Source organism: Phascolarctos cinereus, unplaced genomic scaffold (genome assembly GCF_003287225.1).
Source record: "Phascolarctos cinereus isolate Bilbo 61053 unplaced genomic scaffold, phaCin_HiC Scaffold_2;HRSCAF=192, whole genome shotgun sequence".
Taxonomy (NCBI): domain Eukaryota; kingdom Metazoa; phylum Chordata; class Mammalia; order Diprotodontia; family Phascolarctidae; genus Phascolarctos; species Phascolarctos cinereus.
This window is the reverse complement of record NW_027555625.1, coordinates 77,496,288-77,522,288: the sequence shown is the minus strand read 5'-3', so window position 1 is coordinate 77,522,288 and position 26,001 is coordinate 77,496,288. Positions and strand designations below refer to the sequence as shown.

General features: G+C 38.3%; 1 protein-coding gene across 1 annotated transcript; it reads right to left on the bottom strand.

Annotated features, from left to right (window-relative positions):
• Window positions 1-1,970: 1,970 nt before the first annotated feature.
• Window positions 1,971-21,245, bottom strand: LOC110193205 (uncharacterized). Its single transcript, XM_020964856.2, has 3 exons — window positions 20,131-21,245; window positions 3,459-3,654; window positions 1,971-2,967 (listed from the first exon to the last, which is right to left on the bottom strand). The coding sequence occupies exons 1-3, from the start codon at window positions 21,040-21,042 to the stop codon at window positions 2,789-2,791; spliced, it is 1,287 nt and encodes a 428-aa protein (XP_020820515.1). The 5' UTR covers window positions 21,043-21,245; the 3' UTR covers window positions 1,971-2,788.
• Window positions 21,246-26,001: the final 4,756 nt, after the last annotated feature.

The following is a 26,001-nucleotide window of genomic DNA, read 5'->3' as shown; positions in this document are numbered from 1 at the left end:
ACACATATATACACATAGATAAAGATAGCTGTAAATAGATAAATTTATATATACACACATGTGTGTATACTATACTAACTATATTAATATATGATATAATTAATACAATATGTAATTGTATTATATACATAAATTATATGTTTTGTGTATATTTATAATTAATATAATCTATATTTATAATTAATATAATATATCATATACTAATAATATATAACATACTATACATACTAACTATACTAATATATACTAACATATATGTCAGGCACTGTGCTAGGAACTTTAAAAATATACAAATATTCTCATTTGATCCTCATAATAACCTGGGGTGTAGGTGCTATTATTATCCCCATTTTACAGTTGATTAAATGAAGGCAAACAAAAGTTAAGTGACTTACCCAGGGTAACACAGTTGGATTTAAACTCTGGTATTTCTGCCTCCAGGCTTAACACTCTATCCACTTCACCATCCTTCTGCCCCAAACACTAGGTGATTTTAATTTCCTTCTAACTCTTGAATCTATGATCAGATTGTAACAAACATTCTGGCAAGGCTTGAAATGGTTGCCTTGTGAAAGGGAGAAATTGCTAAAGACCTTGGGTATAGTATTTCTTTCCAGAGATGAGCTGGAATGAGGAAGAGATGAAGCTGTCTTGGGATTGGAGCCAGGGGGATGATTTCAGAGTTTTAAAATCACTATAAAGATGCACAGTGAGAGTTGCAGAAAGTGAACAGTGACAAAGGCCAGAGATAGGACCCTTTTCAGGAGACTGACTATAAGCCTGATAGTGGCTGAAGCCTTTTCTTTTCTCTGGACAGCCCTCTATGCTTATTTTAAGAATTTGTCAGATATAACGCCTGCCTCTGTAAATTACTGAAATAATGGTGAACTTACTCCACTCTCTTTCCTTTTTCTGTTATATTACTGTATGCATTGGGCATAATTACCAAGTGTTTCTTTGCTATCTTAAATTTTGTTCAGCAGTTATTTTTATTTTTTAATGATGATTTTCTAGTTAAAAATCATTTTAATTATGTCCTGAATTTGTGTATTTGCTATAAAGGGTGAGATAATGGCAGGGAAATCCACGGATAATTAATTATACCAAATACAACTTTCTGGGAAGTCTTCCTTTTGACTTGGTGATCAAAAGAATACCCTGGGGCTCAGAGCTTCAAGAATTGTATTGTTGTTCAGTTGTTTGGTCCTTCAGTCACGTCCCACTCTTCCAGACCCCATGCACCATAGCGTCAGGACTTTGTATTTGCCACTATCTCTTGAAGTTCGTGTTCCTTGTTTCCATGAATTTTATTAATAATCTGTATGGAAAGCTTTCTGATTTTTCAGAAAAGTGAAGTAGAGTTGCATGGTCTTTTTTCATAAAAGACCCTCACTCTAGATTAGAACCCTTATGAATTCATCTCAATATCTCCATAAACACAAGTCACTGTGTAGCAGGGGCCTTTGGGCTTTCTTTGCTCCCTGAGGCAAGAGAGGGAAGAGGAATTAAAGTGAGAGATCTCTAAAGAAAGTCACACCCTAAAATAATCCCAGAGGGTAGAGACAAGCATTCTCAAGGAACATTAATTCCACCCATTTCCCCAAAGGGAGATAGGAATGTGTTCCTTATTCAAACTGCCCTCTGTAGGGACTTCTGTTAGGCTAGTCACTATGCCATGCTAGTCACTATGATCCAGGGGTTTGTGTGGAGGCAAGTGGGTGGTGGGACATGGGCAAGAATTACAAAGGCTGAGAAGGCTGGGAGGATCTGCACAGATGGAAGGACAACTCCACTGATGGGATCACGGATTTAACCATTCATATGCATTTAATAAACATTCCTTAAGCTTTATATTATGGCAAGGGTGCTATATTTAATGGTGGGGGGAGGGAAGGGGGTAGAGGGAATAAAACTTTAGATAAGATACAGGATATACTTTCTGGGAGCTCTCAGTCTAGTAAGTATCTAAGTAAACACTTCTTTTCAATTCTTTTATTTCTTTTCTTTTCAACAGAATTTTCCACCAACTTTAAAAGTACTGTTTTATATATTTGTTTAACTTATGCATTAATACAATACAAAAAAGACCAACAATATTCATATACTACATAAGAAACAATAATATCACTTAAATAACTATGCATTAGAGATGGACATTTTTATAGGATCATACACAATCAACATTTCTCTAATGGGGTGGCTCATAGTGCATTCATGAAGAGAATTGACATACAAGTACAGTCTCCATTCTTTATTTTGGCACATATTTGAAGAGAGACACTAAAGCTAACTGCAGACTCCTCTAATGGAACCTCTCTAAGATCCCTCCAAAATGTGGCATCCTGTGTACTATGTTCTGAGTTCCCTCCCAATTCTCACATTCTGTTTTCTATGTTCTAAGGTCCCTTCCTACTCTGACATTCTAAGATGATACCTTTACAAGTATGGGGGGGACAGACCCTAGTACCTCACTCTTTCTTATGAAAATCCTAAGGGATCAAATGCTACATTTTTTTTTATCCTAGGTAACCCAGTGAATACTAAATAAAATACAACAGTGGAGTGTGTGTGTGTGTGTGTGTGTGTGTGTGTGTGTGTGTGTTCTTCCAGTGTATGAACTTGACAGCTCATTGGAATCTTATATTTTATAACCCATTATTCTTTTGGCCTTCATTTAAAGGCATGGAATCATGATGACACCATTTGCTGACTAGTAGTATTTTGACTAACTTTGGAGGATTTTTCAGGAATCAAGGGCTAGATAGGGACCTGTTCTCCTTGCTCCTTTTCACTCAAAGAGAACACCAAACAACCCATCACTTTTAGAATCATCAACAATTTCTCTGGACTCTTTAGTGTTAGCTGACAAAGGTTGGAAAACATCTCTGGGATCCCCAGATGTTGCCATGTTGGTGGCTAATTCTTCACTTGATTCCAGGCCCCTCTGTCCAAGATTCACACCATACCCTGAAAAGAATCCAGATTCAAAAAGGAAATTATAAGTGGTGATTAGACTTTGACTGTTAGATCAAGATAAACTCACATCTGAACTACAACTTTGGTTTTACTTTGAAATTGAAACATATAGGTACACTGTGCCTTACAAAGAAATGTGAGATAAAGGAAGGTAGACTTTGACTATAAGCTCCTTCCTTTTTCTGAGATTTTTTTCTCTCATCTATGAAGTTGGAATAATTATGCATGCACAACCTCCCTCACTGGATCATCTTGAGGAAAGCACATTATAAACTGTACAGTCCTGCATGAATTACTGCTATTATTATCTCTGTGTGTCTCTTTTCCCCCATGTCCTTCATCTTTCCCCACAAGCATAAGTCATTAAAAATTCTTTCTCCATTTTTTTCCCTCCCAGAGTCAGCTAGAGACTAAATGCCAGACAGTTATTCAAGTAAATGAATGGAAGCATACTGTCCAGCACAAGGAACATGGTAGCTCACCAGCACCAAAGTTGAGCAGATGTGCATCTTCTCCCTCCACCATGACAGCAATGCTGCTCCTCTTAATATAGGTAGTTGTGATCTTCTTACAAGACAGCAAGATCTCAAGGAGCTGCTGGAATGACAGGCCACTCACTTTGGGATCGCCAACCATTTTGTAGGCATTGAAAACCCGATGGTAGATTTTCTTCATTGCCTGAAAGAATAGTGCACAGGAGATCAAAGCTTGGTGACTCCTTTGCCAAAGATTTCACATTTGTACATATTACTTTTGCATACAAACATACTTTATGTTCATCATCTCATTTGAGCCTCATACCAATCTTATATGGGAGGCAAGGCAGGGCTTATTAATCCCTTTTCACATTCTGGTGTTTGTTGAGAAGAAATGACTTGAACCAAGGTTACAAAGCTAGTAATTGATAAAGCAAAAATGAGATTCCCCCATCATACATCACAGATCATAGTGCCTAGTCTTGGAAGGGATGATAGACATTATCTACTCCATCATTGTGATATTATGGAGGAAGGAACTGAGACCCAGAGGGAGAAAGGGGCTTGCTCAGGATCACACAGTGAGTGGCAAAGCCAGGGCTCAAACTGGAATTCTCAGACTCCAAATCCAGCACATTTTCCATTGAAATATAGCTAGTTATTTCTGGATCCCAACCCTGAATTGGGGCTGGAAAAAAAAAGCCAGCTCTCAAATCTAGAAGCTAGATGCATTTGGAAAGTTACTGTTGGACTTCATGGATCTTGCCAGGATTATATGGAAGGCATTGAAGGATCCACATGGAAAAAGTAAAAGAAGCTGAAGGTCTTTTTAGGACCCTCATATTCAGCTATAAAACTGATGACCCTAGTTCCCTTCTCACTTGACCTACATCCCTCTCTATTGTGGGCAGGGGAGCCCAAACTAACTTTGTAGTAGAGTCTATGGGATTGCCATAACTGATAAGAAGGTACTTTGACCTCCTTTTTCAAATTATGGGGAAAGTTGAGTTTGAATAAACAGAAAGAAGGGCCTGCATAGCTACTCACTCAGGTAAGATTTTGTTAAAAACATTAGGCACTACCTTGTAGAGATAACATGGTATAGTGGATGGAACACAGGACCTGGAATCAGGAAGACTTGGGTTTGAATACCACCTCTGACATTTACTAATTCTGTGACCCTGAGAAACTCATTCAACCTACCTGAGCCTCAGTTCTCTCACCTGTAAAATGGGGATAATAACAGCACTTGTTTTGTAGGGTTGCTATGAAGATCATGTTAAATATTTATATAAAGTGATTTGCTAGCCTTAAAGCACTATATAAGTGAGAGTTATTATTAACATTGTCATCATTATTATTAATCATGAGATACCACCGCAACTTGGAGTCAGGCCTTTGCTAAGTCCTACCCAAAATGGTATTTCAGTATATTGGAGCTTGTCATTTCTCAATCATGGTGTACATTTTGTGGGTTCAATAGGCCAAAATCTAGTTACAGACTTGATGTCTACAAGATTCAAAGCATTTTATGATTGCCATATTTTAAGCAGTAAAGAAAATATTCAAAATCTCTTCTCCTTTGGTTTCAGTTTTCTCATCCGTAAAATGAGGGTGTTGGATGAGGGGGCTGCTGAGGTCCCTTTCTAAGTCTGATAGTCTTATGGTTCTAAGTATGTATACCCTCTGCCTATGATAGTTTACATGCTAACAAAAAATCGTTTAAGGTCTTGAATATATATACACACACACATATAACATATCCACACACAGATATACACATACATATTCATTTAGAATTTTAAAACAATGATCAAATATCTATTGGATATATTATTTAATATTATGGTTATCTCTCTGTGTGCATTTTCCCTGTGGTTGGAGCAATATCACAATATCCCTCTCTCCATCCCCAAGCAAGTTGGGCTCATTTTTCTTTACTAGATATTGAGACCTTTCTTGAGACTTAACTGGCTCAGAATGTTATCATGACTTCCTGGTCCCTAGTACAAAACAGCCAGGAAGAGATCCAGACTTGTCCTGATAGGAAAGAGCTTTGACTTTCTTTTTCAAATCATGGGGAAAGTTGAGTTTGAATGAAAAGGAAGAAGTGGTGAACCACTGGTCAAGTCAGAGTCAGCAGAGCTGTATTCAGCTGGTTCAACCCAACTCAATGCATATCCTTGTTCTCTAGTTATACCTAAGTAAATCTCCTTTGTTAACTGTTGAACAACTCATGAATGTCTCATTCATTCCAACACTCAACATAAACTACCAGGGGATTAGCCTGAATCAAGTTCTGCTGAGAACACCCCTGTATTAGACTGTAGGTATAATGAGTGCAAGGATTATCTTATAGCAAAATTTTCTATTTCCCCCAATTCTACACACAGTACGTGCATAGTAAGTGTTGATTGAATTGAATGAGAAGGACCTGTGAAAACAGTAGGATTTGGAGTGGGGAGGTACAAGGAGGCCGCTGACACAACAAATAAAGAATCCAGTGACATCCTAGAAGGTGGATGCCAAGAAGTAATTTTTTCTTTCTTATACAGGAATCTTGATTCGTAAGATTTAGATCTGGACTAAGCCCTTAAAGACCTCAGAGAATACAACTTTTACATTTTATAGAGGAGGAAGCTGACATCCAAAGAGCTAAGGGCACTGGTCCACAGTTACTATATTGGCTCAAACAAAACGGCAACTGTTTAAAATACATTTTCATAATGTCTGGTTTGTAGTTCTGTGCCCATTTTTCATAATGTTTATAAGAATATTTGCTATTCAAGATTTTTGTAACTAGTGCCATCTTTTCTCTGTGAACCTCAACAAATTGACATTGCTTGCTAGAGAATGCCAATGTTTTATGCATCTATATGGTAAGATAGTTATCTATATATCTATATTGGTAAATTGAAATCTTTTTTCTCTAACAGAATCCTTGTGAAGTTCTTTCTAACCCCATGTCTAGATTAGCATTCATATGTAGACTCCCAAGAGAAACTTGTAAATGTTTTTGAGCATTGTTTTCCCCTATGGAGAATGCCTCAGGCCTATTTCTGTTGGGATGGAAAAAAAATTTAGAAGATAAAGGAAACTCCTTAAGATTCTTTGTTTTCACCTTACATACAGTTTTTTAGAGTATTTATTTTTAAAAATTTATTTATTTTTGGTTTTCAGCATTCACTTCCATAAGCTTTTGAGTTTTAAATTTTCTTCTCCTCCCTCCTCTCCTTCCTCTCCAAGATGTCATGCAATCTGATATAGGCTGTCTACATACATTCCTTTTAAACATATTTTCACATTAGCAATGTTGTAAAGAAGAATTAGAATGGTTTTTTTACTTTTATTTTTTACAATTTTGCTATCTTGCCTTCTATCCCTTAAATTGCAGGAAAAATCCCTATTTCCAAAATTGTGATGATGCTTATCTCAACCTGAATGAAATTTCGTTTAATTTTTTTCTTTTTTTTTGTATCATCCCAACTCCAATAGAAAATAGATTGCTGCATTGTAAGTAGAGATAAGAAAGATAATCTATCTGATCCTACAGAGAACTAGAAACTTGAATCATTACTCAATATAAAGGGAAATATGGTGAACCATATTTGGTGCCTCAGCTTTATTAAAAACTCTTGGAATGCTCTTCATTAATTAGTCTGGTATCTGAGGCTTCTGCATTGTCCAGATCATCTGTCTGGGAGTTGTCATTCCCTACTAGCTAAGTGCAGACTGTAGACTTCTGTGCTGCTCAGGTAGCTGGTAGAACTCAATAGGAGACACAGATCTAGGGAATGTTTCATCTCATCTCAGACCTTTGTACCTCTACTGGCTGCAAAGATTAGCATCTAAAAAAAATCTCATTAGGATACAAAAATTCTATTCATGTGGTTGCTTTTTTCCTCCCTGGGGAGGAAAAAAGTTATCACAGAATCAATCATTTAGGGAGTAATTGACAGTAAATGTAGGGAGTAATATAGTCAGGAAAATCATCACAGAATTTGTTTTTGAGAGATGGAAGAGACCTCAGAGGCAAGCAAGCCCAAACCGTGTGCACAAGTTTTTCTCTCTTCTCTCTATTCTAGGGATATCAATCCCTTTTGGTAAAGAGACCTCATAGGTCCAAGGGTTACCTAAAGAATGAATCTCTCATATAAACTTCCTGTATCTTGGTTATGGTTTCTATACGTGTCACATCATGAGGATCTACAAGACTTTCTGTGATAATGTCCTTAGAATAGAATTCAGAAACCGCTCAGTATATCCAACATGGACATTTTAAATTTTATGTTGAACCATGTCCAAGGAAGCAAATATTGGATATGTTAAAATTGTGCTCTATACCAAATAAAGTATAATTCCTCATCCTGGCATTCAAAGCCTTCCATAATCTGACTACAACCTGACTTCTCAGTCTTATGTCATATGACTCACCTTCATGTATTCCATCTACATTCCAGCCAAACTAGATTTCCTACTTGACTGAGCTTACTAGCTGTGGGATCTTGAGCAAATTATTTACCTTCTCTGGTCTCTAAATTCCTCAACTGTAAAATTAAAGGATTGGACTAGATACTCCTCAAGTCCCTTCTATATCTAAATTACTATGTTTGAAGGTCCCTTCCACCTCTTATAGTCTATTTAAAGGACCCTGGCATCTATTGTCAATTGTTTCTTCCCATTCATTTCTTAAGCACAAAGGAAAAGAAAGTAATATTTTTGGCTCAATGTTTTAAAAAGGTCTTTATATTTTGTAAATTCATGGTTACTATTTCATTGTTTTTTTCATATTCTTTTTAAAAAGGAAAAAGATACCTATACTCCCAAGTTCCTACTCAATTGCCCTCTTTCTTCCCCATGTGACACTATAGCTGAGTATCCTTTTATTGCTCTGTTCCTGGGTGAAGGTTCGTTATATCATTAAGCAAGTGACATGGTATAGTAAAATGAGAACTAAATCTAGGATCAGACTAGGGGGTGGGGAGTGGTAATGTAAGCAAAACACAGACTAATGCCATTCCTGCTGCCAATTAAATCAGTGCTGTAGTCCTTTTGACAAATAAGTTAGGGTTATTTGTGCTTTTCTTTATCAAATAAAATTCTATTTGGTCTGGGAAATATGGAACAAACTGATTAAAAGGGAATTGAAGTTCAAGGCAACTGACAATATTGCCCATAAGAATGGATCAAGTCTTCAAGTAAAAGTTGGATAACCACTTGTTAGGGAGTTGTAGAAAAGATTCCTATTCAGATTCAGTGCCCTATGAAAGACTTCCCAGCTCTGAGATTCAATGATCTTCCAGTGACCGATAAACAGAACTGTGATATAATATAGTGCTTAAGTCGGAATCAGGAAGAACTAGGTTCAAATTTGACCTCTGACACTAATTCTTCGACTGAGAGCAAGTCACTTAAAATCTCTGAGCTTCAGTTTCTTCATCTGTAAAATGGAAATAATAAGACAGTACATCACAGGGTTGTTGTAAAAACTCATATGAGATAAAATATGTAAAGTGCCATGCAAACTTTAAAGGCCTATAATAACTTTATTTTTTAAAATTGTTTTCTTAGATCTAGCATGTCCTTTACAGAAACTGGAGGTGAAATAATCTGGTGGAAACTGTTTTAAAACTTTAAAATGGAACTTTAAGACTGAGGATAGATGAGAAGAGAAGTTATTTTACATCGTGGAATACTGGAGATATCGTGGGAACCACCTTGTCCAAACACCAGCTCATTTTAGAGATGCAAAAATGGATACCCAGAGATGGAAAGGTGATATACTCAATTCAACTAAAATCAAAAGAAGCAGAAACAAAGTGATATTACCATTAGGATATACCATAGACTATTTGGACAGAGACAAAATTTATGTGGAATTCTTTAGGCAGAAATTGATATACAAGGAATTCATCAACCAATTCAGATTTTTTAAAAAAAAGCTGTATTGCTGATGTAAGCAAGGTTAGGTAGGAGGATAAATACTAAGTACTATGAGAATGTTGTTGAGAATGCTAGGTTTAGAATCAGCTGAAGGTGGCAATGAATAGGATGAGCAAAACAAGAAGATAAGTTTTTAAAAAATTAAATTGAAGAAAAGGATCAGAGAAGATATGATTTTTCCTAAAAGTGGATGACATAATGATGACATGGTAATGCTAATAATAGCTAGCATTTATGTAGTACCTATTATGAGCTAGGCATTGTGCTAAGTGCTCTGCAAATACTTTCTCATTTAATCCTCACAACAACTTTGAGAAGTAGGTGCTATTATTATCCCTCATTTCACAGATGAGAAAACTGAAGTAAACAATGGTTAAGTGGCTTGCCCAGGCTCATATAGTTTATAAGTAAATGTCTAAAGCCATATTTGAACTCGGGTTGTCCTGACTACAGAGTCAATGTCCTATTTATCGTGCCACCTACCTGCCTTATCTAAGAGAACAGAGAACTGTTCAACTTGTATTTTGTTTCTGTTTTCTCTGTCAAAGAGAACAGTCTCTTGGAGTGGAAAGGACAGAACAAAAGTGGTTGTCAGAGAGTTGAAACCCAATATAAACCTGAACATAATAAGAGAGTACCTTGATGAGCTGAAGTCACCAGGCCCATTGAATTATATCCCAGAGTAATAATAATTTACATCTCTATAGCACTTTAAGTGTTGCAAAGTGATCCACATATGTATCATTTGATCCTGACTATAAATCTCTGAGGAAAATACTATAGGCATTATCCCCACTTTGCAGATGAAAAAGCTGAAGATAAAAAAAATTAAATGATTTTCTCATGGGCATACAGCTAGTTTCAGAGCATAGATTTGAACCAAGATTTCTCCTTACTCCACATCCAGTATGCTTTCTGCTAGATCATGCTGCGCATCATATGAAAAGCACTGAAAGAGCTAGAAAAATGTCACTACTGAATCATTACCATTTCTGGCAAATATATTATTTGACACATGGTTCTGATAAACATCTAGAAAAGAAAGCAGTGAAGGACAGCTAGGTGGCACAGTGGATAAAGCTCCAGCCTAGAAGTCAAGAGGACCTGAGCTGAAATCCACCTCAGACACTTGACACTTACCACCTGTGTAACCCTGGGGAAGTCACTTAAACCTGATTGCCTCATCCCCCCAAAAAGAAAGAAAGAGAAAGAAAGAAAGAAAGAAAGAAAGAAAGAAAGAAAGAAAGAAAGAAAGAAAGGAAGGAAGGAAGGAAGGAAGGAAGGAAGGAAGGAAGGAAGGAAGGAAGGAAGGAAGGAAGGAAGGAAGGAAGGAAGAAGGAAGGAAGGAAGGAAGGAAGGAAGGAAGGAAGGAAGGAAGGAAGGAAGGAAGCAGTGATCATAGAGAGACATATAGTTTGGTTTAGAATAAATTATATGCCAGACTAACCTCATTTCCTTTTCTGACAGGGTTACTAAACTGGTAGAGAAGGAAAATGCTATTCAGGTGTGCGCTAGTAAATTTTTAACAACTGACTCTTGGGGAAAAAAGTACACATGACATACTTTTAATTTCAATTTGCATCATTAACATTTTCTCTATTACTTTATTAAGCCTGGAAAATCAACAAAATAATAAGCCAAGCCCTGATTTGTAACATTTGCTGATTTCCTACATGTAGGAAATTTTTAGCTCACATTGAAAAATTTAGTAATCAGTTCTCATGGAGGTGTAACAAACTGGTTCCAGTCCACAACTAGATATAGTTTACCTTGATTTTAGCAAAGTGTTTGACAAGGTCTCTCCTGCTATCCTTGTGAATAATATGGAGAGATGAGGACTAGGCATTAGTAGAGTTCGTGGATTTGAAACTGGCTGAATAGCTAGAACCAAAAAATAGTTATTAATGGCAATTGGGAAGGCAAAAGCTAATGTAGTGTCACATGATTTGTCTTTAGTTCTGTATGATTCATTATTTTATCAGTGACTTGAAAAAAAGCATCCATGATAGGATTATCAAATTTGCAGAAAACACTAAGCTAGGAATATGGGCTTCTATAGATGGGACCCATAAGGGTCTTTTTAATCTAGAATGTTGGAGCAAATTGAATACAGTGAAGTTTAATAGAGATAAATGTAAAATCTTAAACATGGGTTAAAAAAACTGACTTCTTGTCACAGAGGTATGACTAGACAGATGTCTGAGAAACAGTGGACTGCAAGCTCCATATGAGTCAATGGTGTCATTGTGGCAACTCAAAAAGCCAATGTGACCTCAGGTAGTAATAGAAAGATTTAGTGTCCATAACTAGGAAGATGAAAGTTCTACTTTATTTGCCCCGGTCAGACCACAAACAAAGTATTATGTTTGCTTTAGGGAACTACATTTCAGGTAGGACATTGATAAGATGTAGCGTGCACAAAATAGGGCAACCAGGATGATAAATGGCTTTGAGATTATGCCATATAAAGACAGGCTGGGAAAACAGGATATGTTTAGCTTGGAGAAGAGAACACAGGGGCAATTTGATATCTGTCTTCAAAGCTGTTGAAGGGCTATGTCTTAGAGAACGCGAAAATTGTGAAAGAGCAATAGATATCTCCCCTTGGATTTGGATGGGACAATAGGATCAGTAGGTAGAAACTACAGACAACCCTCAGAATGATATAGAAGTGAAATGAGCTGTCCTGAGAAGGGGTGGGCTTCTGGAGATGGTCTTTTGTTGGCTACATTATAGAGAGGATTGTTGGTCAGGTGAAGATTGGTCTAGATATGGCCTGTGAGGTTCCTTTCAAGACTTAAGATTCTATGATTCCATGATTCTGTAATGGTGGAACTAAAGCTTGAAATAGGATTTCCTGCATTCAAGACCTTTGCTCTTCTGTTCCCATCAAAACAATAAAATTATGTATTTTGCAACTCATATATCCTTTGTGACTCCAAGCTCTGAACAAGTTTGCATTTATTAATTCTTCCCAGAATTATCTAGTAAAGGTCTTATTTGAGATTATTTTGTCTTTCTTGTGTAAGAGAAGGGAAGTAGAAGAAGAGGTTTGCTTCTTATTATACCTAAGGAATTGGGGAAATTTCTAGAACACATGGATGGTTAAAGAAAGACTGATAGCAGCAATAATATTGAATGATTTCTCCACCTCTCTCCCTTCTTCCATCTTCCAACCCCATCTTCCAAAGCTGTTAAGAGGTGTGCATATTAGAGGGAGGGATCTCACAATTTTTTAAAAACCACAATGGACCAGGAAGGCACAAATAAAACTTGTTATTTTCATTAAAGGAAAGCATTTATGGAGGGCAAATCTGAGAACAGGTGGGCATAATTGATTCTGTGTTTTCTTGCAGAAATTTCTTTAGTTTATTTCATGGCAAATTGAGTACCTAACCTGAAAACCCTGAAGATACTTATGGAGTTTCTGAGAGTACAATGTAGGAATCTAAGTTTCAGATTTTGATTTGGTAAATGCCACAGTGATTACGGAACTTTGATAGATTTTCAGGTGAAAGTCAGTCTTAAGTGCTATTTGATTTAAATTCAAGGGTTCCACACCCACAGGATTGGTATCTACCCCATAGAGAGAGATCCGTGATGATTCTGTGAGCTTGGGTTTCTGGCATTGGTACTTGAGATAAAGAATTTTTTTTAAATAATGTTCATCAAAAGAAGATGATGATGTCATTGAATGGATCTGACAATTTGTCTGAAACATCTTAATCCAGATATTTAAAACCAACAAATTATTAGCCCTATAAAGATCATTTAGCTACCTATTTGCTACAGCTATGATTTACATCTTTACAATAAAATTATCATAGTAGTTTAGAGCTGAGAGGTCTTAGAAGGCAATATTGTATAATGGAGAGAGCACTGTATTTATAATGAGAAGATCTCCTAGTGATGTTAGATGGCTGCAAACAGTAGGACACCACAATGATGAAACCAGAATTGTAGGTGCCTCAAAGAAGAAGATGGATGTAAATGAAGATGGGTATAAGTCATCTATAGCAAGATATCAAGCATGACTTCCATAGCATATGGCATAAAAGACATTATTAAGGTCTGAAAAAGGAGACTTGTCAGTGCTATAGTAAAAATGGTTTACCTCAGCACTAAATTGTAATTCACAAATTCTTTCTTTTTTTTTTTTTGGCTAGGCAGTGAGGTTAAGTGACTTGCCCAGGGTTACACGGCTAGTAAGTGTTATGTGTCTGAGGCCAGATTTGAACTCAGGTCCTCCTGAATCCAGGGCTAGTGCTCTATCCACTGTGCCACCTAGCTGCCCCCTCACAAATTATTTCTTAAAAAAAAGCAACACAAAGGATACCTCCAGTATATTGGGTAAATTCTCTATGGAGAATTTGTAGGAAAATATGGATGAACTGTAAAAGATGAGAAGGTGTGGAGGGGTTACAATTTGCATCAGTGCAAGGACTGCATATACTACATACATACACATAATGAGATACAAAGAAAATATGGGTAAACATGTTAACAAGAGAGATGAAAACAGGAAAGCAAATTTGAATCCATAAATATTAGCCAGATTTGCTGGGATGGGAATCAGGAGGATTATTAGAATATGGCTCTAGGAAGGTATAACCTATTTAAAGTAAGAGAATAAATACTAAATCGCAATGGAGTAGTATTGTATATTGATAATAATAGAAAAAAATCCACAAACCACTAGATGTCCAATAGACATCTTAAACTCAACACATCTAAAACCAAACTGATTATCTTTCCCCCTAAAGTCTCCCTACCTCCTATATTCCTTTTTACTGTAGGGGGCAACATCTTCCTACTGGTCCCTCAGACTCCCAACTTAAGTGTCATCCTTAACTACTCATGGCCACCTACCGTATCCAATCTGGCTTTTTTTGTTTTTTGGTTGTGTTTGTTGTTGTTGTTTCTGGTGAGGCAAGCAGGGTTAAGTAACTTGCCTAGGGTGACACAGCTAGTAAGGGTCAAGTCTCTGAGGCTGAATTTGAACTCAGGTCCTTCTGACTCCAGCGCCAGTGCTGTATCCACAGCACCACCTAGCTGCCCCATGTACAATCTTTTATGAAGTCTTGTTGATTTCACTTTTACAACATCTCTTAAATATGCTTCCTTCTCTCCTCTGACTCTAATTCAGTCCCTCATGACTTCACACTTGGATTATTGTAATAGCCTGCTGGTGGGCATGCCTGCCTCAAGTACCTCCCCACTTCAATCTTTCCTCCATTCAGTCACCAAAGTGATTTTCCTTAAGTGAAGGTTGATCATGCCCTCCCCCCACCCAACAGTCCTACTCAATAAACTCCAGTGGCTTCCTAATGCTTCCAGATCAAATATAAGACCTTCCATTTGAAGTTCAAAGTCCTTCATAATCTAGCCCCCCTCCTACTTCTCCAGTGTTCTTATGCCTTACTTCCTGACACTTTCCAATCCAGTGACATTGGTTTCCTTGATGTTTCATGAACAAGATACTCCATCTCCTGGCTGTGGGTATTTTCTCTGAGTGTCTCCCATGCCTGGAATGCTCTCCCTTCTCATATCCACCTACTAGCTTCCCTGGCTTTTCTTTAGTCCCAGCTAAAATCCTATCTTCTACAGGAAGCCTTTCAAACCCCTCTTAATTCTAGTGCCTTCCTTCTGTCAATTATTTTCTATTTATCCTCTATATTGCTTGTTTGTTTATATTTGTTTGTTTATTGTCTTCCCTGTTAGACTATAAGCTCCTTGAAGGCAGGAACTGTCTTTTTACTTTTTTTACCCAGTGCTAAGCACAGTGCCTGACACACACAATAGGTGTTAATAAATGTTTATTGATTCATTGATTGACTGAAACCGGTGGGACAGAAGTATGGTGGTGAGCATTTGGCTGAGTACCAATTGGATTGGAAAACAAAAGTATATTATGTAAATTTGCATTTTAAAGGAAAGAGGGAGGTAATGAAACTTCTTGAGCAGGTGAGTGACATGGTCAAAACTGTACTTTCACAGTATAACTTTGAGTGCAATATGAAAAATGAATCTGAGAGGGAACTCACTGAAGATTGGAATATCAATGAGTGGACCATGGTAAAAATCCAAGTGAGAGGTGATGAGAGTCTGAACTAGAGTGATAGTGGCATGAGTGGAGTTAAAGTGCATATGAGAGATGTCATAGAGGCAGAATTGACAGGTTTTGGCATCTGATTACTTATGGGCAAGGAGGGAAGGTACATGAGGGAGAGTGAAATAGTCAAGGATGACTCAGGCTTCAAGCCTGAGTGACTAAAAGAATAATAGTGCACTCAATGAAATTAGGGAAGTTAGGAACAAAGGGGAAAAGATAATGAGATCTGTTTTGGATGTGTTATGGGATATCAATTTGAAGATATCCATCAGGTGGTTAGTTGTAGGAAAGGAACTCAAGGGAGAGATGAGTGTTGGATATATAGATTTGGTAGTTATTTGCATAGAGATAATAATTGAACTCATGGAAGGTGATGAGCTCACCAAGAGGGAGTTGAGAAAGACAAGAGGGCCAAAGAATGAACTCAAGGGTATAACTATGAAAAGAGGTTGAGACATAGATGATGACCCAGAAAAGAAGACTAAAAAGCATGGCCAGACAAGCAAGGAAACCATGATAGTGTATTGGCATAAAAACCCATGTAATAGGTTTCATTGCTATCTTGTAAGTATTTTATTAAATTTTGTGGTCTTTTTTTTTTTTGCTTTTTTAGGCAATTGGGTTAAGTGACTTGCCCAGGGTCACATGGCTAGTAAGTGTCAAGTGTTTGGTCTGAGGCGGGATTTGAACTCAGGTCCTCCTGACTTCAGGGCCAGTGCTTTATTGACTGTGCCACCTAGCTGCCCCCAAGAGTGGGTATGGTGTAGCTGTCTTTTTTTGTGTGTTTGTTCTTCTTTTTTTTTTTTGGTTAGGCAATGGGATTAAGTGACTTGCCCAGGGTCACACAGCTAGTAAGTTTTATGTGTCATAGGTCAGTTTTGAACTCAGGTCCTCCTGAATCCAGGGCTGGTGCTCTATCCACTGTGCCACCGAGCTGTCCCTAAATTTTGTGGTCTTTGAGAACATATATTACTCCAAGGAAATGTACAAAAGTGGTGGCTTTTAAAGAGCCCACCTCAGTGATTGCTGATGATAGTACCTATTGGTACCATGTGGGGAAATCAAGCTTTTCAAAAGTCATTTAAGTCCACAACAAAATAAGATTAGTTGTATCAAATTTTTTTTAAAAGTGAGGCTAAAAAGCCCCATATTGACAAGTTATTGCTACAAAACAGCTTAATTAATCTCCATAAACTTAGAACAGACCTATAAAGGGATTTTTATAGATTCTTCTACAGTGTGGCATAGGCTTCCTGAAGTTGGAAGTACAGTGAGAAGAGTAGTTTTAAAAGTCAGCTAATTATTCTCATGAAGAAAACATGCATGTCATGGACAAAACAAAACAAATACTGGAGTGCTGAAGCCTGTAGAAAGGTAATTTTTACTATTAAAATTCACTTTTTCACTCAAGGCCACAACAAAATCATCGTCAGAAGTCTAAATGATTCTGTAAGATCTGGGCATCTTTACCAGACATTAAAACATCCACTCTCATTTTTGGGGGAAGATTTAAAAAATTCTACTGGGCTAGAATTCTAGAAGATTATGGGGGATAGAGACATGACTCATGATTTCATCAGTAAAAAGAACTCGGGATGAGAAATTCCCTAAACCCTAAAATTCCCCAACCAAGTTGCCTCTATTTTTTTTTCAATTAGTCTTGCCTACAACACTGAAAGGCTAAGTGACTTACTCACCTAGTGTCATAAACCAGTATGTGTCAGAGGTGAGACTTAAACCTAGGTTTTCCAGGCTCTGAGTCTGATTTTCTAAATGCTACAGCATACTACCAAATATGATAATACATAAAGAAGCAGAATTATTCTGGAATCACAGAAATTCCCAAATGAAGATGGAATACTATACACTGTACTATATAGGCCTTATACTTTTGCACATGTCATAAAAGGTTAAGGAGGTAGAGAAAACCATGTATCAACAGTGTAGGAACTCACTTGATTGAACTATCACTAAAAACTTGTGGAATAAAATCAAGGCTAGATAGGGGGAAATGGATAGTTCATCAAAGGTATAATATCAAATGCAATAAAGATTCAGTGAAAGAATATGTATCAACATCTTGTGAACTCCAAAGCTGAATCACTTAGACAAGTGATTGCAGCAAGAGGAAGACATATTTCATATTAGAAAGGGATTTTAAGATGTTAAGGTTTATTTTGTTTTAATAAATATAATGATTTTCCGTTATTCCAGGGCATAGAGTCCAACCTGCACCTCAACAGAAACCCTCTTTAAACCATCACGAACAAGTATCTATCCAGTTTCCATTTGAATATATCTAGGTAGCAAGAACCTACTATCTTCTATTCATGTTTGGAGAGCTCTATCATTAAGATTATACTTACAACAAGCCAAAATCTCCTTCTTGCAATTTACATAAGGAATTATAGGACTTAGAGTTGAAAGATACTTTAGTCTGATTTCATCTAGCTTCTTCACTTTACAGACAAGAAAGATAAAACCTAGAGAGACTTTACTGGCCCAAGGTTATGAATAAGAGCCAAGATTTGAACTCATGTCCTCATTCAAAATCCAATGATCCTTTCAATATGCCATGCTACCTCTTAGCTGTTCATCTGAGTTCTGTCATCTGGGATTGAGCAGAACCAATCCAATCCCTTCTTCGTGACAATCCTTCAAATATTTTAAGATAGCTATCATGTTCCTTCAATAAGCCTCTTCATCTCCAAACTAAATGTTTCTGTTTAAGAAAAAGACAAGGCCTATTAATCAACCATACTCTGTGACCCACCCAATCATAACTATGCTAGATCAATAAAAATTCCTGCATGTGTCCAAGGGAAACACATTTTGTGATTTTTTTTAAAATCTAAAATTCATCAATTCCCTAGTATTTTTTATCTTGAATATAATTGAACATAGTCTTCTCTCTGAAAATGGTAGGTAGCTGTGGTATCAGTGGAAAGATTATTTTAATCAGAAAACCTGCATTCAAGTCTTGCTCTGCCATTTACCAGTTGTGTGACCACAGGCAAATGATTTAACATATGTAAGTCTTTCTCCACTTTTGTAAAATGGGGATAATATACAACAACCTCATAGGATTGTTGTGAAATTTAAATAAGATGATGGATGTAAAGCACCACATAAAGTAAGCTATAATTAACATAATAAAATGTTATAATATCATTACATATCTCTGGAAGGATGATTATAATATATGCACCTTTAGATCAAGGACTGTTGATTTTAATTTTTGTATCAACAGTACCATCCATAAGGCCTGTCATATAGTAAATGCTCAGCAAAGTTTTGAAGGATTTATTTTGGTGAAAAAAGTTTATAAATATGCACTGAAAAATAATTACACAAAATTTCTTCTCTGAGGCCTCATCATGTTATGGAGATGACTTGAATTTTCAAATGCTGTGCCAGAAGAGAACAAACTCTGTCAAATTCTACCCAAAATTACTATATGAAAAAGTTATGCTGAAAGCTTTTTTCTGTTTCTCACAATTCAAATAAACATTTTATTCATTTTTAATGTGCTTGTTTTTTTAGTGATGCAGATGATAATAGATTACACTGAAGTTTTATAAAAGCCAGATTTTTTTCGGAGTTGGGGAAAGAGATTGTGGCCCGTATTTGGACCAATATAGTATATCAGAAAAAAATAATTTCCTTTTTTATCCTGTACATTGAGTTAGGGCTGTGGGCAAAAAAAAGGTGCATTTTGTACATTAGAAAGAATCTTTTTCTCCTTCAAAGGAGGATTGGGATTTAAATTTTGGGAGTCTCCATTCCTGAAATATAGAGCCTCATGTAAGTTGGGGATGTTGGAGGTAAAAATTCTGTGAAGGCAAATACTAATGAAAGGAAAACCAAATATGAAAAAAAAGTATTTCCAAATTTCATAAAAGGTTTGGGGGTTTCTAATAGGGCTTATTACAATAAAATAATACAGATGATCTTTCATAACCCTGAAAGGGGCCAGCAGGGAGTGGGAGGACTTGGATCACTACTAGGGGACAACTCAGAGGCTTTGGGGACCCCTCATCGTCTTTCTATCATGATCTCTGTGATAAGAGCCCTGGAGGGATCTAAGCCTCTATATAATGGGCATAACACTTGTGTTATCTGCACAAGTTGTGAAGATCTACTGATGTAGATGTAATGATGTAGAGTTATTTTAATTCAAAATATTTTGTGGCCCATTCTGTGAGTGTCTAACAAATAGGTGCTAGGATTCCATGGTAACGTCTCTACCCTACCCTCTGCAGTTAGGGGGTGGGGCATGAGGTGGAAGACAGTTATTCACTGTCTCTGTGAATGGCTCACATACAAATCCCTGAGGTCACTGGTCTTCAATACCAGTTCTCTCACTTTGGTGTCCAGGAAGACAAAGAGGTCAGTGGATAATGCATACTATTTTGAGTGACTTACAGTCTTTCATCCTGCACCTCCCCAACTTAATTTTGTCCTCATCATCCTCATCTTCATGCCCAGGCAGATACTGGATGTCAGCCTTGTGGGCCTGCTACAATGTGGCTGGTGAGGACCAATTAGTTATAGACTCCTGGGACCACTTTATGGGTGGCTAAGACAGCCCCAGAGACTGGCCCACCCAAATGATACACTCACCTTGTTGTCCAGGAAGACGAGAATGTTGGTCCTTGCTTGGCGGGCCTCCCACTCCAGTAGGTTAAGCAGGTGCTCTTGGAAGGCTCCTAGCCGAGGGAAGAAGCGTCCATTGTTCCAGCACCTGTTCATGCGGACCAAATCCACTCTCAAAGGACGCAGGGAACGAAAGCTGCCCTCATCCAGGATCACTTGCTGTGAGCGGGACAGCAGCAAACCCCTTGCTCTTGCGTCCAATGTCGTCATTTTCAGCACCAGACCCGAGCGGACAGCAACCACTACAGCCGCTAGTCTTACAGGGCGGGCACACATCCCCAGTACAGGCACATTGGTCCAGGGCCCGATCTCACATAAAGATGCAGGCTCCTTTGGGCCCCAAGCACCCGAAGGCTCCCGGAGCTCCTCCAGCTCTGCTTCTGCCTCTACCTCTGCCTCTGCCTCGGCCTCTGACTCCGTCTCTATCTCGGGCGCTGCATCTCGCTCATGTTTGAGCTCCGACTCCTGCTCAGTCTCCCGCTCCTGCACCTGCTTTGCTTCCGCCCCTGCCTCTGCCTCTGCCCTTGTCTCTGCCCTTTCCTCTGCCCCTGCCTCTTGGTCTGGTTCTTCTTCCTGCTGCTGAGCCAGATCCAGGACCCTCCATCTCAGCTCTACCACACTAGCCCACAATGCAGCGTACAGCAGCAACAGAGCGGCCAACGTGGGGCCTAGTGCTATATCCTGCCCTGACCACTCCCCCTTCCAAGTCCATGTCCATGTCCATGTATCGGTCTCTGGGCTCGATCCGCTCCCGGTCGTAGGCGACGGCCCCCCTCCAGCTCCAGCCACTGCCACAGCTAGGATGAGGGCTTCAGGCCCCATGTTTACGGCTGCCAGACCTCCAGGCCCAGCAGGGGCCTGTCCACCCATGACCTCCATCTTCAAAGGCAGCTGTGCACACTCCGCCTGGGCCTCAGCTCCCTTCTCTTTCCTGCCCCACTTCAGCTGCGGCCTCAAGCCTTCTTTCTCTCCCTGACCTGCTTAGGCTGTGGCAGCCTCGGTCTCAGACTTCTGTGCTCAGCGCAGTACCCACCCACCTTCCACTCTTCTCTACTGCTGGTGGCTCCTCCTCCTCTTCCTCCTCCCACATCTCCACCCTTTCCTCCTCTCCCTATGCCTCCTCCTACTGCTTCCCCTCCTCCTCCTGGATTAGATATTTATAGAATTTTATTTTTTTCTGTCCTAGGTTTTCTTCCAGTTCTGACATTCTATGCTCTATGTTTTAAAATTCCTCTCCCTCTGACAGATTATATTCTAAGGATCACTGAAGCACTTACAATCTATATTTTCCCAGGTCTCAAAGTCTATGACTCAATCTACTCATCAGGTGTCTCTCACTTTGGTCACTTTGGTCTAAATTGTAGCTCTCATTCCTTCCAGAGAAAAGAGAGGCCATGTTGTATGCATATCATCTCACTCCAATAGAAGACAAGCTCTTTGAAGGCAAGGATTCTTTCATTTTGGTCTTTGTAAGCTCCGTGCTTAATTCAGTGCTTGGTTCTAGCTGGCATTTAATAATTGCTTGTTACAGGAAAGAGTGATTACTATTTTCCAGACCCTTAGTCCTGGCTCTGACTAGCAAGTTCTTTTTTCTGGACCTCAGTTTTCCCATGTATAAAATTAGGGAGGCTAATGAACCATTTCAGTTTTGATAATTTTATAGAAAAACCAGTCACTGGGTTAAGCACATAGATACCAGCCTATGACTTCAACCACTCTATCTTTTCTTTCCCCACTGGGCTCCTGGGAGAGCAAAGCCAGCCCAGTCAGGGATGTAGGAAGGGATCCCTACAGAAACCAAGTAACTGTTGCTAATGAGCAAGATCTAATATCCTGACCAGGAATGCTCTCTCCACCTAATGCAGAACTGTTGCTCAATCTCTGTCTGGGAGAGTATTTAGTATCAGAATAGAAAAATCATTGGGGCCAGATGGAGAAAAGTGTCTCATAGAATCCCATCCTGGTGATTTGGACATCTATCCTCCTAAGTCAAATAATAATAATAATTAATAATAAATTGTACTTCAATATAACTTTAAGCTTTTTTAAATTAAGAAGCATCTAACAGTGTATCAAATAGTAATGGTGATAATAGCCACCCTTGCTTCACCCTTGATTTATTGATAGCCCCCAAGTTTTTTCTCCATTTTCTTTAATGCTAGCTGTTGGTTTTAATAGTAGAAGTAGTAAGTAGATAAATGCTACTGATAATATTAAGGAAAAGCCCACTTATTCTTTAAAAAAAAATTTAAAGCAAAAATGCATGTTGTATTCTGTCCAAAGCTTTTTCTACATTGTATGATTTTTCTTTTTCTTATGATTGATTTGGCATGTTATATTTATAGTTTTCCTATTACTCTATTGAACCAACCGTACATACCTGGTATAAATTCAACCTGGTCATAGTGCATAATCTTTGTGAAATGTTGCTATTGCCTAATATTGCTGATACTTTATATTAAATTTTTTTCATCAATGTTCATTAAAAATATTGGACTATGTTTTTCTTTCTTTGTTTTGATTCTTCTAGATAGTTGAAGATAGCTATCATGCCACCTTGGTGTATAGAGTCTCAAACTTGAAGTAAAGAAGACTTGAGTTCAAATTATGGATTCATACACTTAGTAGGTGTGTGACTCTGGGCAAGTCACTTAACTATTATCTGCCCCAGTTTCCTCATCTATAAAATTTGGATAATAATAGTGCTTTCTTCCCGGGGTTGTTGAGAAGATTAAAAAAGAGATATTTGTGAAGCACTTTGCCAACCTTAAAGCACTGTATAAATGCTAGCTATCACCACCACCACCACCACCATTATTATTACCATTTTTATTCAGGATTACTTTCCAAATTTGGACTTTGTCTTAGGACTAGGCTTTGTATATTTCTAGAGAGAATATTGGGGTCTTGTATAGTCCCGACCTGTATCATCTGGGGCCCTGCTGCTATATTCTTTAGTCAATGCCTGCTCTGATCTTTAAGGATCACAGAGATGGCTCATGCCAGGGAGCTGCAATATTTCAGAGGGCCCTAACTGGTTTGATTTAGGGGATGATTTAACCTCCTTAGAAGTCCTGAGCCGAATACTCTGATTGGATCTAAGCAGCAGAACTATAGACTTGCCCTAAGGTGGAGCCCAAGCAGACAGTTGTTTGTCCCAGACTCTACCAGCAAGTTGGAAAGCACTATGGTTTCAAAACAAAAGAGCTATAGGCTGACCCCTGGTCCCACAGTTTCTGTCCTGGTCATTTGACTTTTGGCCAAGTCCTAGATCATGAGGCAGCTAGGTGGCACTGTGGATAGAGTACCATACACCTTCCTGAGTTCAAGTCCAGCCTCAGACACTTATTGGCTGTGTGACCCTGGGCAAGTCACTTTACCCTGTTTGCCTCAGTTCCTCATCTGTAAAATGAGCTGGAGAAGGAAATAGCAAACCATGCCAGTATCTTTGCCAAGAAGACCTCAAATGGGATCATGAAAGGTCAGAAACAACTGAAATGACTGAACAACAACAAAAAGGTACTTATATATCCCTATTAGATAGGAGGATATATCAGGCCCCAGGGACCCTACATCTAGGCTCTTGCTCCCTTCTCTTTAGAGGAGTCCCTCCCCAAGGAGGGGCCCAGGATGGCCAGGCTCTGAGCTTCTTTTATTATCTTGCTTCTACCTTTCTGCTAGCTTTGGAAATTATCAGTCTGAGAGATGTCCCTGAAAGATTTTTAGGCAGCTAGGTGGCACAATGGATATAATCCCAGGCCTTCTTCTTCCCCTATGCCCCAGCCATGCTGTCCTGAAAAAGTTCTTGCTCCCTGTGGTATCACACTAACTGGACTTGTGCTCACTCCTCCTTGCCCACAGCCACAGCCCATGATCATGTCTGGTTAGCACTTCTAGAAACAGCAGAGGAGTCCTTCAATCTTCCTCACTCAGTGCCTGCTGTTCCTTAGATGAAAGTTCCTGGGGTGAAATTTCTTGAGGCCTACTCTGTTTCCCTTAGGGCCTACTGTTTGTTGATTCAGGGCCTGGAGGTGTTTACCCCTCATTCAGACCAAACCTCAGCCCCTGGAGTCTTCTCTGTAGGACAACTGCTTTACTCCTTTATTTGTGCTGCTCTACATTCATTTCATGGCAATTTTTTGTCTGTTTGTGGAGGAAATCTGGAGGGCCAGGAAATTTCTGTACTACTGTATCATCTTCCCAGAATTCAAATTTATTTGTATGGCATCCTGGAGAGGATCTTGAAATTTCTAACCCTATATCAGAGAGTTAAAGTTTTCTGAGGGCCATTCCATTAGTTGGGTCTGGTGACTTCTCACTAGCTATATTTCTAGATCTACCCTCTCTACTTCTATCAGCCTACCCTTTTCATAATAACAAAAAGAATTATAGCTAGCACTCTAAGGCTTGCAAAGTTATTTACATATGTTATTTCATTTGATCCTGATATCAACCCTGTGAATTATGTATTATTATTATGCCTACCTTATAGATGAGGAAACTGAAGCAGAGAGAGGTTAAGTGACTTGCCCAGGGTCACAAAGTTAATAACTAAGTATCTTATCTTACTTATTATCTGTGTGCCCAAGCGATAGCAGAGACATGATGTACAACAGAGAACTTCACAGAAAAATGAGAAGATATCACCAGAGGACTGCAACAACCCTATATCATCAGAAATGAGATACTCCTTCATCCATATAGATGAAAACACTAATCATGTGTTTTCCTTACATGTATATCCCTGTGCATGGTCCCTGTGTACAAGCACTATTCCCATTGATAGCATATTTATTGAGAGAGTGTGCACCCTCGTTATGTGGAAAATGCTTGATTTGTTCTTTTTTTCTTCTTTAAACAAACTAGTTTTTATTGATATATCTTGTTTCAACATCACAGACATTGTCTGTCCCAGCTCCCAAACTGAATTCTCCCTTTGTACAAAGAGAAACAATTAAGTGGAAACACTTGACGTGGAAAATTTTTGTCAAACAATGTATACAGTGTTGTGTTCTAGTAATCCCCAACCTTTTTGCAATGAGGAATGAGGTGTGTTTTGTTCCCTCTTGTCTGGTACCTTCATTGGCTTTTCCATTAGGAAGAGCTCTGATTCCTTTCAGTGATTTTTAAATTTACATTTTTTGTCCACATTGTATATATTGCTCTCTTAATTTTACTTATTTCAAAAGACCATAAGATCATAGGAAGAGATCTTAGAGGTAATCTGGTGGATGAGGAAATTAAGGTTGAGTGACTTGACCAAAATCATAGAGGTGACCAATATAATGAAAAATTAGGATTTGAACCTATGTCTCCTGACTCCAAAATCTCTCATTCTTTCTACTGTACCATTCCTTTCTGTATCAGTTCATAGAAATCTTCCCATATTTCTCTGAATTCTTCATAGTCATCATTTCTTATTGCATAAAAATATTCTATTACATTCTTATACTCTAATTTTTTCAGCCATTCCTCTATTAATGGACTCTTCCTTTATTTCAAGTACTTTACTTCCACAAAACAATGAATATTTTTCTACACACTGGATATTTGTTTCTATATTTGACTCCTATCAAGTATATGCCCAGTAGTGAGATAGTTGGGACAAGGAGAATGAACAATTTAACAACTTTTTATCTGGCCACAAGATGATCAGAAAGAATTCTTGAAGAGAACATTTGGATCACTTCACAGCTTTACCACCAGCACGTGACTCCTTATCCACTTCAACATTAACTGTTTTCCTCCTTTTTTATCTTTGATAATTGGCACTGAGTGAGGTGAATCTTCACTAATGTTTAATATTCAATTTACTTACAATTAGTAATTTGAAGCATA

Coding starts and splice junctions, on each gene's coding strand:
- LOC110193205 (XM_020964856.2), bottom strand. CDS start 21,042: ATGGAGGTCATGGGTGGACAGGCCCCTGCTGGGCCTGGAGGTCTGGCA. Junction 3,655..20,130: donor TCGTCTTCCTGGACAACAAG/GTGAGTGTATCA, acceptor CTATTCTTTCAG/GCAATGAAGAAAATCTACCA. Junction 2,968..3,458: donor TCTGCTCAACTTTGGTGCTG/GTGAGCTACCAT, acceptor GATTCTTTTCAG/GGTATGGTGTGAATCTTGGA.